Source organism: Phoxinus phoxinus (assembly GCF_949152265.1).
Source record: "Phoxinus phoxinus genome assembly, chromosome: 6".
NCBI lineage: Eukaryota > Metazoa > Chordata > Actinopteri > Cypriniformes > Leuciscidae > Phoxinus > Phoxinus phoxinus.
Window position 1 is genome coordinate 29,283,325 of NC_136881.1, and position 14,569 is coordinate 29,297,893.

At 38.8% G+C, this 14,569-nt stretch overlaps 1 protein-coding gene across 1 annotated transcript in view; it reads left to right on the forward strand.

The window, feature by feature from the left end:
• The window catches only part of tenm3 (teneurin transmembrane protein 3), a 274,509-nt gene that overhangs the window by 207,107 nt on the left and 52,833 nt on the right, over positions 1-14,569 (forward strand). The window contains exons 9-13 of the mRNA XM_079616081.1: positions 1,293-1,503; positions 4,059-4,160; positions 4,596-4,790; positions 7,011-7,211; positions 10,592-10,777. Coding sequence (XP_079472207.1) covers positions 1,293-1,503; positions 4,059-4,160; positions 4,596-4,790; positions 7,011-7,211; positions 10,592-10,777 — 895 coding nt within the window. The remainder of the gene's footprint in view (positions 1-1,292; positions 1,504-4,058; positions 4,161-4,595; positions 4,791-7,010; positions 7,212-10,591; positions 10,778-14,569) is intronic.

The window sequence follows — 14,569 nt, forward strand, 5'->3', positions numbered from 1 at the left end:
AGAAATTTCTGCCTTATACATCTTCTTCACTGACCTCCTGCAGTATTTCCACTGAACCCCTGAGTTTAGATGATCTCTGTGGGTGCCAAATGACATTTGAAATAGCCCATTGCATATTTTTCAATGGCAATAATTCTGAATTAAGATAAATTTAGCAATCTTCTGTAGGATGCTGTTTTTCACATTGGGAATCTTGTCATTTTTGTTTCATAATTACAGTCATAGTTCTCAGTGTAAGAAATACCACGGCACCCGCTCTTCCAATTAAAGTCATCGTTTTAGATGAGGCTCACAGACCTGCTACAAATGGCAGACAGCAAACTTTATTAAAAGGACCGCCACTTTTGTCAAACTTTCAAACCTGACCTTCAAAGCTACACAGTAGAGCTTGACAATTCCTATCCAATTTCCATCTGCCTCATCTCTGTAATTCAAACTTGAAGCAATTCATACTTCTATGTATGTTTTGCCCGCTTTGATTAAAAACTGAGCTTGGCCTTCGCAAGCAAACCAATTATTTTTCCTTGTCCTGGTTCTTTCTTTTTGCCAAGCAACAACAGTGGCTGAGCTTCTTCAAGGGTATATCACAAAACCCGTTAATGCTTAATAGAGGTAATTGGCAGTGGAGGCCTCCACAATGAGAGTCGATAGCACTGACCCAGTGCTTTAATTGCCACACATGAATCAATATGTTTCTTAAAGGCTGAATAAAGGATAGGTTAAATTTCTATTGACAGACAAAGGTGTGGAGACTTCTGTTTTCCTCCACTGATCGAAAAGTCTTCTCGTTTTGTCTTATAATTTCTTGCTCACTTATTCTTCTTTACTCGTGTCATTCTCCTACGGGTGTCTTAGGAAATAAATATCTTTTTAATGCTCTGTAAAATAGAGAAAAGCATGTTAAACTCATCAGAGGCCTTTACTAAGACTCTCTCTCTCTCTCTGGGAGCTGCTTGTCAAAGTGACAAAGAAAACTTATGTCATAAAGCATTTCTGAAAAGTAGAGTGTCCCCTAACACTCACAAAGAGGATACCAGAGTTGTTTCCAAACATATTAATTACATCACTTACAATGTATTTGCAAACGTCAATTTCTTGAAATTTAGAAGTATTAGAGCCACATGCTCTTCTTACAAGTATCAAAACCAATTCTTTGATATTACATTTTATAACTCATGCTGCACTGGTATATTCAAATCAAAGAGGTGGAGCTTCAGTGAAAATGTGCTGTTACTGCACTATGTCTGTGATTAAAATGTGATTTGATTCTGTCTGTGTGTGTTTGTGTACAGTATGACTTCGTGGAGCTGCTGGACGGCAGTCGTCTGATAGCTAAAGAGAAGCGAGGACTGGTGGAGGTGGAAGGAGCAGCCAGAAAGGCTCGTTCAGTTAACGTTCATGAGGCAGAGTTCATCCGCTACCTGGACTCGGGCACCTGGCATCTCGCTTTCTACAATGATGGCAAGAACGCTGAACAGGTCTCTTACAACACCATCATCATAGGTAAACCATGACTATGCATATATCATATTATGTTGTTTTTATAAATGTTTATATATATATAAATACGTTTTTAAGAATGTTAACTTACAAAATGTCAGATTTTTCTGCCTCCATTGAAGCACATCGAGCTCTTGGAACAATCTCAAATGATTTTAAATCACATAATCATCAGGTTTTACACAAACTTGAGTGCTGTTGTCAGTAGAGCCAAAATGAGGCATGCAAAATACTAAGATGTTCTGAAATTCAAGTAAATGATTACTTGAATATAAATGTAACTATAAATAGTTAAATTATTGTTCTGATAATTTTATTTATATTAAAAACAAATCTATTAAATTAGGAAAAAAATATTACAGTATATAAACACCGTATACAATATACACATACAATTGATAAAAAGATGCTAAAAAAATACTTTTTTTAAATTAATCAAACATGGCAGTAAAGACATCTGTAATGATAAGAATTATATTTCAAATAAATGCTGTTCTTTTGAAATCTCTATTAATCAAATGCTGACTGCTGAAAAATGTATAATGGTTTCCACATAAATATTCAGCAGCAAAAACTGCTTTCAGCATTAGTAATAATAAGAACAATTAATAATCATTTAGCACCAATAATAAATAACAGTTGAGTGCCAAATCAGCAAATTTGAGTGATTTTTGACAGATCTATGTGACACTGAAGACTGGAGTAATGACAAATTCAGCTTTGACATCAGAGGAATAAATTATATTTGAAAATATATTAAGACAGAAATCAGTTCTTTTAAATTTCAATAATGTTTCACAATATTAGTTTTACTCTTTTTTTTCATCAAATGCAGCCTTGTTAAGACTAAGAGACTTCTTTCAAATACATTAAAACATCTAATTTAATATTAAGTTAATATCTAAGTTAATATTACACTTTTTCAGCCTCTGTGTGGATATTTGTATGAACAGAGAGAGATAAAGAGAAGAGTGTTCACAGGTGAGCGTGTATAATGACGATCAGAGCCGTATCGATCTGTGCTTTAAGTGGCTAGTGGGCGGCAGCTGATTCAAAGTGTTGCCTGGTGACCTGCTAGACCTTTCCTCTCTCATTCTCTCTCTTCTTCTCACCTTCTCTTCCCCTTCCCTTTCCCCACTTCTCTCACCTCCACCATGAACTCATAAAAATAGGCTTCAGCAAGAGTAATTTCCTTTGGAATTTGATCACAAAGACTAGAACATGAAAAATGGTCAGTGGGACTACAGCCAGCGTCCTCTTTTAAAAGCGGGTTGATTATGCTTCAATGAGTAAAAAATTAACCTTTTGAAAATGAAAATTGATTATTTCTCTGTGGCGAGATATGGTCCTGCAGTGGTTGTCTGCGAGCTCTGCTAAACGCTTCAGTGGTGTCATAACAGCGGCCTGGAAACAAGAGACCGGTGCAGTTCATTACGCTGTCAGAATTGACTTAGACACCAATGAGCTGCTTCTTTTAATGAAAGAATCGACAGGTGATGTCACAATCATTGACGTCACCTTGGCAACACACAAAGTGAGAGAGTCAAAAAGTGTATGGTAGAAGTGTGGGTCAAATCTGTGATTGGCTGTATAACAGTTGTGCATCTAGCAGAATGCTAGATCTAGTTCTTAGATCTGATTGGTTGAGCAGCATTCTTAGAGTGTTGGTATAACTGTCCAACATCCCTGAGAATTGTCACTGCTTATCCCTCTGCTGGTCTGTGTGTTCCAGACAAACTTGGTTTCAGGGACTAATGGGGCCACAAGGGATGCTAAAAGTAATACCTTAAGATTAATCATGAGATTAATTATTTTATTTTATTAACAGCCATAGTTTTCCTTCAGATTTAGGTCTAGCGGTATTGATGTATAGAAAAAAAAACGTAAAGTGAATATATCCAAATTATATTTTACTCATATGTATAATATGTAAAGTTTGAAAACCCTTGATCTAGTGTCCTAGTGTATTCATATAAATAAGCTGTTTTTAGTATATAAATGCAGATATGTAAACTTGAGCAGGGGCTGATGTGAGTGTAAACATCTTTGTGTGTTAGGCGTTAAGCATTTTTGGCACCAGCTGTGGGTGTCACGAGGAAAACGGCTTATTAAACATGCTAAATATCTTCTTTATGAACGTGAAAACTTCAGAAAGGTTTCTGTGAGTTTTAGATTTAGGGTTAAATGATAGACAATTATCATTATTTCAGCATAAAAACAGAAGTCAATGGAAAGTCCCCACTATGACCGAAAAACAAACGCGCGTGTATGTGTGTTTTAATGGCCATCCAGCAGTGTAAAGAAAGCTCTGAGCAGAGCGTCTGGCTGCTAATTGGTGGTAATAATGCTTTGATTGGTTCATTAAGGCAGAGTAAGCCTAGATGCAGGTTTTTGTTAATCACGCATCTGGCACTCCTTTAATTAAAGATGGGGGGGTCTGAATGTCTGCTAATTTCCACAGACTGTCTCCTCAATTAGTGCTTTTCTCACTCTCCTTTCCTTTCTCGCCCTCTTTCTTTCTGTGGCTCCCTCTCACACACTTTCATTCTTCCCCCCAGATACCCTCACAGAGTGTCCACACAATTGCCATGGTAACGGAGACTGTCGCTCGGGAACATGCCATTGTTTCCCAGGGTTCCTTGGGCCTGATTGCTCACGAGGTATGCTCTCTTACTCGCGTGCGCACACACACAGTCACACACACGACTCTCCAGAGAAATAAACAACCAATGCCACTATTCATAATTGGTTTCAGATTGTCATTTGCGCAAGTACGGCTGGCTAGCAGGCTTATGGTGGGACTCAATTCCCAAGCCTGGCTTCTTATTACCAGGAGGAAGCAACAATTAGTTTTATTTTCATGGTCTTTTTATTGTATTATTTTGTTTATTTTTTGGTGCTATTGTTTTTTCTCTCCTCGTCATCTGTTTACTTTCTTTGTCAGTGTATCAGTCTGGTTTAATCCATAAAGAAATCGCTTGCACTGAAAACTTCGCATGTTGAAGGCTTCTCTTCTTTGTCAAACTATCATAAAAAAAATTTGTTTGGGTCTTTTAGCTTTTTTGCCCAATTGTTTTTTGTCTTTCTATTCAAAGCCGCTTGTCCAGTGCTGTGCAGCGGAAATGGGCAGTACTCCAGGGGGCGCTGTCTTTGTTACAGTGGCTGGAAGGGGACAGAGTGTGACGTTCCTAGCAACCAGTGCATCGATATTCACTGCAGCGGACACGGAATCTGCATCACGGGCAACTGCGCCTGCAACACAGGCTATAAAGGAGACAACTGTGAAGAAGGTCAGGGATACAAATCAAACACCAGTGGTTTTGCAAAGCAAATTGTCCTATCCGAGCTTGTTCGTTTCTGTTTTTTTTTTTTTAAGAAAATATTTGAACATCAAAAATGTATTTTATGTCTCTTAAGAAACAGTGTTTACGACTTCACACGCAGATCCACCATTGAATGGTCTGATGTTAGAAAACAGTGTATTTGTTTTGCAGAGTTCTGCAGAGTTTTTCACCTGTTTCCCTCCTTACAGACATCTTCAGCATCTCAAGTCTCAGGTCATAAGAGACCCATCAGAAGTCTTAATGGAAGCATTTATCCGACACTGCTATTTTCAGCGTTCTTGCCATTAAACCCCACTGCATTACACCATCAAAGATGTGCAAGATAATGTGTTATCAACGCGATCACTGATTACCCATTGGTTTGAGCAGGGATTGATTTTTTTTTTCTCCTCTAGAAGTGTTTGAAAGCTCTGTCTCTGTGGACACGGACAGGCTTTTCACCAGACCTGATAAAAAAGAGAGCGAGTGAGAGAGACAGAAGGGCTTGTTTGAGTGTCTGAGAGAGAGAAAAAATCTGTCCAGTTCATATCGCCTTTCAGCATCAGTTTTGCTTAATGAGGAGCCTAACGCCTTGTCTGTAGCCATCAAAGGGACTCTTCTGCCTGTGACCTTCTTTGATAATTGACTGTCCCTGCAATAATCATTACCAGTGTGTTAATAGTTCAATATTCCAAAAACAATTGCCATTCTCCACTTCACAGAGCAAATAATTACATTGATGTCCCTGCTGATGTGCAGGTCCCTTACCCATCAGCCTCGTGAGTGGGGGAAAATGCTAGATTACAATTGATTTTTCTTAATTAGCAGAATTAGCTTTGTGCGTAGTGTTTATGTTACCGTGACTCGGCACGCAGCATGTAGAGTACTGACTGTGTTTATTATTTTTTTCTTCCTGTAAGCCAGAAAGATTTTATTCCTGCAGCTCGATTGTAATGATTTGGCACGGACAACAAAACCGACTAATGCAATTTATGGAGGGAACTTTATTTTCTGGTCATGAATTGGCCTGTTGTCAATCAATGGCATGATTAAGCCCCATCAACTACCACACAATCAGAGGAATTAAGGGTCACTGAACCTCAGCCCTCTCCCAAGGGCTATTAAACATAAACACACACACACATACATACAAACATACACCTGCACAGTAGCCCCTTATGGCTTTTGAAAAGCAATGCGTAACACTGTCACACTCTGTGCACTCAGCCCTGCTTGCGCCTCAGTCCCCTTAAAAATTGCTTTTCCATCTGTAGCAGTGGACTTCTCCCGAAGAGATCTCCAGCACATTCTTTGAGAGCACATTGAGCGGAACATAGATCATGCTTCGCTACATGTACTGTCTGAATCTGCTTATAATGTGTGTGCACTGGAACAGGGGGATTTTTGAGAGCCATAATGCGAAGCTTATGCTATACACATCTTGACAGTTAGCAAATGATGGATTCCATTGAGATGAGGGAATTTTAAAAACGAATGTATTACTGTAAAAACAACACATATTTTTCCTATTTTCTTTATATTGCACAATCTTCCCTCAGGTTAACAAATGCATTGTATTTACTTTGCAAGCACACAATGCAGAGATGACAAATAAACACAGTACATCTTCTCAGTCATTTTAATTACTTTTATTTTTTTCACATTTGTTAGAGCGTAACCATTTTTTAAATATTGTATTGTATTTTATGAGTGGTTGCATTAATATTATACTTATTTTATGTTTTTGTCTAATGCATTATTATAGGAACTATCTATTTAGTATTAAAATGTATTAACATTTTACAAAATTTTTCAAATTTACAAGTACTATCTATTAATTTTTTAGTAAAAAAAAAAAAAAGAACCTTTATATAAACGTGTTAAAAGTGTATGAATGAGTATTAACATTTTAAGTAAAAATGAACTTAACCTCGGAGTGACTTCTATGACTTTAATGTACCAGCTTGTAGTTTTTTCACATCAGCAAAGTTTTTCATTTCTTTTCATTATCACACAGTGTTGCCTCCATGCAAAATTACCTGAAAAGGTCCCTCCAAATAAACATTTTTGAATAAGTTTATTTTTTGAAGTCTTTATGCAAGAAAATGGAATAAAACAACATGGTCAACATGCATTGTCTTTCTACCCTGCTAACTGTTTCGCTTTCTTTTCCAAACACACACACAGTGGACTGCCTGGACCCCTCCTGTTCATCTCATGGAGTGTGTATTCACGGAGAGTGCCACTGCAATCCAGGCTGGGGCGGCAACAACTGCGAGATCCTGAAGACTATGTGCCCAGACCAGTGCTCGGGACACGGAACCTACCAGACGGAGAGCGGCACCTGCACCTGTGACGCCAACTGGACTGGACCCGACTGCTCCATCGGTACGCTTTATGCACTCATGCACCCACCTCCTCAATATGTCGGTCTTCCCACTTTATTATTTTATCTTGCTTTATTTGATACACTGAATGCCTGCTTATTGTTGTTAAAGGCATTAACAGGCTGTTATTTCAGATTTTCTGTCCTCCCCTCTGTTTAATCTGTCAGCAGACCTTCTCAAAGGCACGTTTGAGTCAACTTTAAATACACTATCATTATGAAATATCTTTCAGTCCATCAAAAGCTCAGCCGCAGCTGGTGTGGTATGTGTGTGCACGTCTTATGTTTGTGCGAGTGACGATACTGATCTCTGTAATAAGAGCAGTATTGGACTCCTGCTGTTTTAGGACTCACCCATGGTCGGCCTTTTAGTTACACAATGCTATTTTCCCAGCAGCAATCTGTGTCTAATGAAAATACTATTTCACCCTAGAGCCCCACACAGCAATCTCTCACTCACTTTTTCTCTCACTCCCTTTCTTTCTCACCCCATTTCGGTGGAGGAAGAACCACCTGATGTCTTTGTAAACCACCACTTCCCTCCCTTCCATTAATTAGCCGTACATCTTCAATTAGTGCAGTGTTAATGAATGAGGCCTGCACGCTCCCCCTCTGTCACGTTGACGGCTGCAGTGTTGTGGTAAATGCAGATAAACGCCTATTGCGTGGGGACATATTTTGTTCAAAAAGTGTTTATAAAATTAGTATTACCCCTTTTGTCTTAGATAATGATAGAGTGAGAACAATTTAATTTGAGAGGAGGGCATGTGTCAACAGAAGTGTCACGCATGTACCCCGTTAAAAAATGTTTGGGTTACACTTTATTTTAAGGTGTAATAGTAACAATGTACTTACTCAAATAAGTACTGAGTAACATTAATTAACTACCTGTACTTACTATAGAGTTATGGTTAGGGTTTGGTTTAGGTTTAGTTACTTGTAATTATGCATAATTTACTGTTATTACTATAGTCAGTACATGTGGTAACTACGTAACCTAAAAATCAGTATAAAAATAAATGTTACCCTTTTTTTGCCTAATGTTATTTTGGAAAGTGCATCTTGGAAAGTGAAGTTGCGCAGTTATTGTCAGTAACTAAAAAAATAATAATCTAAAATACTGTGGGAGAAATTACATATTCACATTTTTTTGTCAGCACTTCTTCACCAAACCAGAAACTTGTTATTTTTAATTCAAATTACATATTAGTTATCATTAGCATTATTATTATTATTGTCACTTTAAAAATAATGAAACACAATAGATCATGCGCTCACTGTATAAAAAGACATTTATAAAACTCATTTATTTAATTTTCTACATACACTAATACATCATTTAAAATTTTAACTGTTAAAGGTATAATTTAACATTTGGTTAATGTATTATGAAAAAAAAACATTAACATCAAGTTATAATTGAAGTTATAAATAAGTAAGGTTAAAATAAAAGAAGATAATGTATCATGAACATAATTTATGACTAAATTAACAACCAACACTAGTATATTTATCAATTTACATTAGCCTATCAATATATGCTGTGAAAATATTAATTGTTAGTTCATGATACCCTGCTAATTACATTAATTGAACTAATGTCAATGAAGTGAAGGTCTTACCAAATCATGAAATTAATTCTGCTGTTTTGCTTTTTTAGTCTATTGATTTTTCAAATTTAATGAAGCACATTGGGAATCAATTTACTAAACTAAGTCTCACAATTACATGAACTAAGTTATCACCTAGTAAGCCAGGATTTGCCCCTCAAAAAATGAGGTGCATGACTCCTCGTACAACATGGACACACTCAGGCAATCGGTCCACACACTCTGGCTGCAACTCTTGCAAAGACAGTAATCCAGATTGATATAGTACAGTTGCAGCAGGCTTACGGCTCGAGCCGTCAGTTTTCCAGAAGTACTTCCCAGCAGCTGCTCTCCATCTGTCTGTGTGAACTTATTCCTTGTGCACAGCCTCTCTCTCTTTCAATCACACTCCCGCTCTGAGGAAACTGAGGTGAACTTCAGCGGAGTCTCGTCTGATGAAGGATGAAACACACAGGCGCCCACACATACACGCTGAAGGGCTGCGTCACTCCTGCCCACCTGCAGGAGGCATAATAACAGCACGCAGCAGGGAAGCCAACCACTAACTGGCACTCGCCTGACCCAAGGGCTGATGGGAAATTCTCTCCACATTTCTTCACTTCTGTTTCCCTGTCTCAATACACTTTCACCAGCTCTGGCTGAGTGTCATGTCATGGTTTCACACCTTGTCAGGAAGCGCCGGAGAAAGAGTCAGAAAGGAGGTTGAAGAAAGGAGTTTAACAATACCCCATCCCATGATTTGTCTTTATCAGGAGATGTCTTTCTAGTGCTTTGTTTCTTCCGTGACAGGGTGTGTCAGGCTGCAAGGCTCTGGTGGAATGGTGTGTGTGGGCTGTTAAACTACAGCTTGTTTCGCGCCAGTCTGTCTTCATCTGCTATTCTCCCAAACCCACACACATCTACATGCGCACGTACACAAACTCAAAAACTGAATCCAAATCGCTATCAGACACTTTTCACAGGATATCATTCAAAACGCACCCAATTTTCCCTCGTCAGCTTTTGTTGCTAGTTGCATTCACGCCTAGGTATGATAAACATGAAACTAGTTTCTATTGACAACAATCTCTGTATAGAAGCTTTTGTCAATTCAGAATCATTTCCTGTAAACATGCCAAAAAAGAAATGTGAAAAGTAACAAACCTGCAAAGAGAAATGCTAATAAAATGCTTCCATGATAGCTTCGATCCCAAAAGCCATTCAAACGCACTCCTGATGTTTGGCAGAGCGTGGAGTGTGTACAAATTGATTTATTTTGGCTTGATGTGTTTGCTTCAATCTATGTGGGAGGCCTGTCTTCTGGGTCCGGGTGGAAAGTTCAGCGTGTCAATTCACATCCGTGTCTGTACGCTCTGATGTCTCCTTCCCTTCCCCCAAACACACACCTTTAGCCAGCACCCCACCGCCAAAGCCTCCATGAGGAGCGCACACACTCGAGTAGGTCAGAGAAGGTTGAGAAATGTCATTGTTACGGGGTGCCGATAGAGTTGGGGCGGGCAGTCTCAAACCCCCCCTGCCACACAGCCCGCTAAACACAGCAGGGGTCTGCAGTTATCTATTTCCTGTCATAAGTTTTTCACACTTTAAGTCAATAACTTAGACTTGACTGTTCTCAGGAATGTAACCTCTGCTCTTGTTGTTTTGAGTAGAGGAGACTTGCACTTGAAATGTGCTACCACCTTGTAGAACACATGACCGTTATCATCCTTGGCTTGGCTGCAGCCCAGAACAAAAAGTGATTTTAATTTTTTCGCCTTTGTTTGTGTTTGCAGAGGTGTGTGCAGTGGACTGTGGCTCTCACGGTGTGTGTTTAGGAGGAAGCTGTCGCTGTGAAGAGGGTTGGGCTGGTTCGGTATGCGATCTGAAAGCGTGTCACCCACGCTGCACTGAGCACGGAACCTGCAAGGACGGCAAATGTGAATGCCACCAGGGCTGGACCGGAGAACATTGCACCGTCGGTAAGACAAACAATCATCAGTACTGTATATCAGTTACACTACATGGCCAAAATAATGTGAATGCCCTCCTTAAACATAAACATAAACAGGTTTAGCTCCTTAATTCAAGTGATTTTCAGGGGCCTTTTCTGTTCCAGAATGACTGTATAAAGCATCTAACCTTACTGATTTCACTTTTGTCGGAATGGGAGAAAATCCCACAGCCTTATTCTAACATCTAGTAGAGAAATGTGAGGATAAACTACCTGTTTTTTATGCCACCAAGCTCATATGGGTGGTGTTTGGGTGCCCACATATTTTTTTTTTTTGTTGCCAAATAGTGTATTTGCATAATGTGTACAAAGTTTTTTCTCTCTCTGTCTCTCATTATTCCCAGCTGGTGTTGATGCTATTGTATCGAAGCTATTTGCTATTTGTTATGAAGGTTTAACTCACATCTTTGAGCTTGTTTTGATTGCATATTCCCTTTGTTTTACTTCTCCACCTGCTTTGGCTCTTCCGTCTCAACAGGAAGAGGACTATGAGTGTTTGTTCTGTTTTTGTACCTTCCCCCTGACCTTTGCTTGCTATCAAAGGGTTGACATTTTCATTGCAGTTGATGCAGGCTTCCACATGGGAACACCTATTCTGAAAATCAGGGGGCTAAACGACAGCAATTTCTCCTTAAACAAGCACTAAACTATGTTCATTATTTAAATCTCAAAGAAAAACAGTCATGGCAAGTTGGATAGCATGTGTCCTGCTGGTTTAGTCTGGTTAATACTGGTTAGTTGTGGTTTGGTGCTGGTCTTGCACCAAATTTTCCATCTTTTTTCTCTTTTTTTTCACTTATATATGAAAATATGGCCAAAAAATCTATATATATTTCTATTACATTTTACATTTTAAATAAAGTCCCTCTGTTTCTTCTCAAATTCTACGAGTTGCTTAACCGTCAGTCACTAAATCTGTTGATTCGTTGTTAGCGTGTTGGCTACATCCTCCACCAGCTCAACTCTCAGCAGGGTACGTCAGCTGCTCCATTACTCAACACGAGCGATCGAGGTACGCGGCCTTGTTAGCAAGCAGGCCTGTTTCGCTGGGCAGCTTTATGAGAATCTGGCCAGCATTTTGCTATTCGTCTTCCAAATTAGCACGGTTAGCACGTAATTCTGTCCTGCTCTTCTGTTCGAGCCAGCCACCCACACACCACACTCTCACCCCGACTCCAAACTTTACTGAGCAAAAATGCTTGCTGAGTTTGATCACTTAATGACCTTGTTGCTCTAAGTTTAAACATTATAAATGGCCGTAAGACTGTAGGAGACCATATTTTAAAATACATGTCAGTGGCTTTAATGGATTGGCCAATTTTATGGTTTCATTTAAGCTGAAGTGTGAAATTTCTGTGCTGCTAGCATCACCAAATCAAATTGCAAGCATAATGACTGTTATCAAACATGTTTGCTGAATACTTACCCTGCTTGTCGTTGGTCTGCCAAAGAAATTGTACACACCATTGGTTAAGCCAATGCTGCTGGATTAGGCTTGTCTGGGTGCTCTAACAAAAAGAGCAATGTGTTGACACTTTTTCAGAGAAATTCACCTACGAATGGCTTGCTTACTTGTCCCTGTATATTAACACTTCAACTTTAAAGTGTTTACAGTATAATGCATTTATGTGCAAAACATTTTATTAGGTTGTGTTTACTTCGTGTGTGGCCTTCCAGAGTTCGGACGATTGAATATATCTCTTTAGGCCAAGGTTGATACTTCGTCCCTCTTTGCTGAGCGCATGCATTGCAGAAGGTGTGTGTGTGTGTGTTTGAAAGAGAGCACAAGAGGGAGCTAAAAGAATTATGGTACCTCATACATCATATGTGTCAGACTGAGATAAGGGGCCTCTTGGATCCAGGCAGGGGTGTGTGTTTGTGTATGTGTGAATTGTGTGTTTGTGTGTGTGACCTTCCCTGTCCCTCTACACCCACTCACTCTCATTAGACCTCTTCACAGTGAGTCCACACACACATGCCTGCATTACAGCATACTTGCGTCATGATTCTTTCACACAAAGACACTTAGACACAGGTACTGTAAGACAGCTCTCAGACTTACCGGCAGCATCCAGACATTTTCAGTATGTATTTTATTGTTATGACACGAAGTCTTTCTCAAAAAGCCTAAAAAAAATATACAGATATTTTGTTCTGAGCTATATGGGCTTTTTTTCTTAATCTGATTGGGGCCACTTTCATATATTTTCCTAGATCCTGGACAGTTTGAACTGATTCAATGAAATTTATTTAAAAAAATAAAATTCCCCCCGAAACTATTCTAATGACACACTTTTTAGGAAACTTAATGCCGAAATAAAGCTAATCTATACTGTAATATTCACAATGTTACTTAATTTTATCTCTTCAGCAAAATCTAGAGTATTTGATATATCATCAAGCCCTAATCCTAACTGAACATTATGGTCTGTAATGTGAACTTATCCAGACAGTACGTCAGATTTTTAAAAAGGCATCTGTTTGATTTAGCTTAGTGTGACTCAAGATCTGTTTATACATTTGGAAATTATTGGGGAGCTTCATGAGAGGAGGAGAGGGAGAGTAGGAGCATGAAATATTTCTCACGACACCCAAAACACACTCTCTGCCAACTGCACTTTCTCTTGTCGAAGGCTGCGATGCTCTTTTTAGATAACGGGTTATTTCAGGAGTTGTTGAGAGTTAATAGGACTTCTCGAAGAATACCCAATTTAGTGGGTTGAGGTACATTTAGTAGTTTTTTAATCCACTTATTCACAAATCACCATATCACAAAATGGCATCTATAGGAGTGGAAGCCCACGAATCATATAAAAGAGTCAGTCATATAAACCACCTGTTTTTTTTTTTTACTCTTAAATGTGCATGTGCATTAGCAATATATATATATACATTTTAAAAAATTATTCCGATTTTTCACCCCAAAAAAATTATTGACTAACAATTTTGGCAATTTCTGTTTTCCCTTTTTAGTAGCTGCGTTTAGTAGTAACTGAGTGAACTGAATTAAAATGAATTTGGTGCAACTTAGTGAGCTACACTCACTAAATAAAAGCCTGTTTCTGAGATGCATCATCTCTGAGCTCAAGCATTCACTTTAGCAACAAGTTCGGGAATATGATGAATCACAATGCTGGCATGTTGTATAATGTGAATAAATGGTGCATATTCTGGAACACGAACATACTCGTGAGCCCATTTTCTTAGGATCGTTTATTAGTAATAGCTCTTTAAAGACTCTTTATGACTAAAGAAAAGAGATTTTTTGTGTGAAGTGTGGCTTGTCAGAAGCTTCCACTGCCAGACATTTAAGATTTTTTATTAAGACTTGTATGCTTCATTAGGCCTTGGGCCCTTCCAGATCATTCATCAGAAGCACAACTCTTACTGTGAGAAAGCCATGGATTACAGCAAGCTGTGCACACACATCAGTCAACCCTGCTGGAGCATACAGAAATGTACCCACACACACACATTCATCCAAAATAATCTTGTCAAACTTCCATACTGTAAAAGTGCACAAATTGAACTACGGTGTGAAGAATCCTAAAGCATTATTGGAGCAGATCGGTTTACTCAGCAGCCATTTTGGTACGGCCCCCAGGCAGCTATTTTGTAGTCATGCAAGTTGAATGAGGAAAGACCGAAATATCCAAACTGCTTGGCAAGGGTAGGTTTCAATAACATGCCAAATCACAAATAAAATCTGACAACCATGGTATCACAAATGTTACTTTTATAGTTCAAATCTGGCTACAAA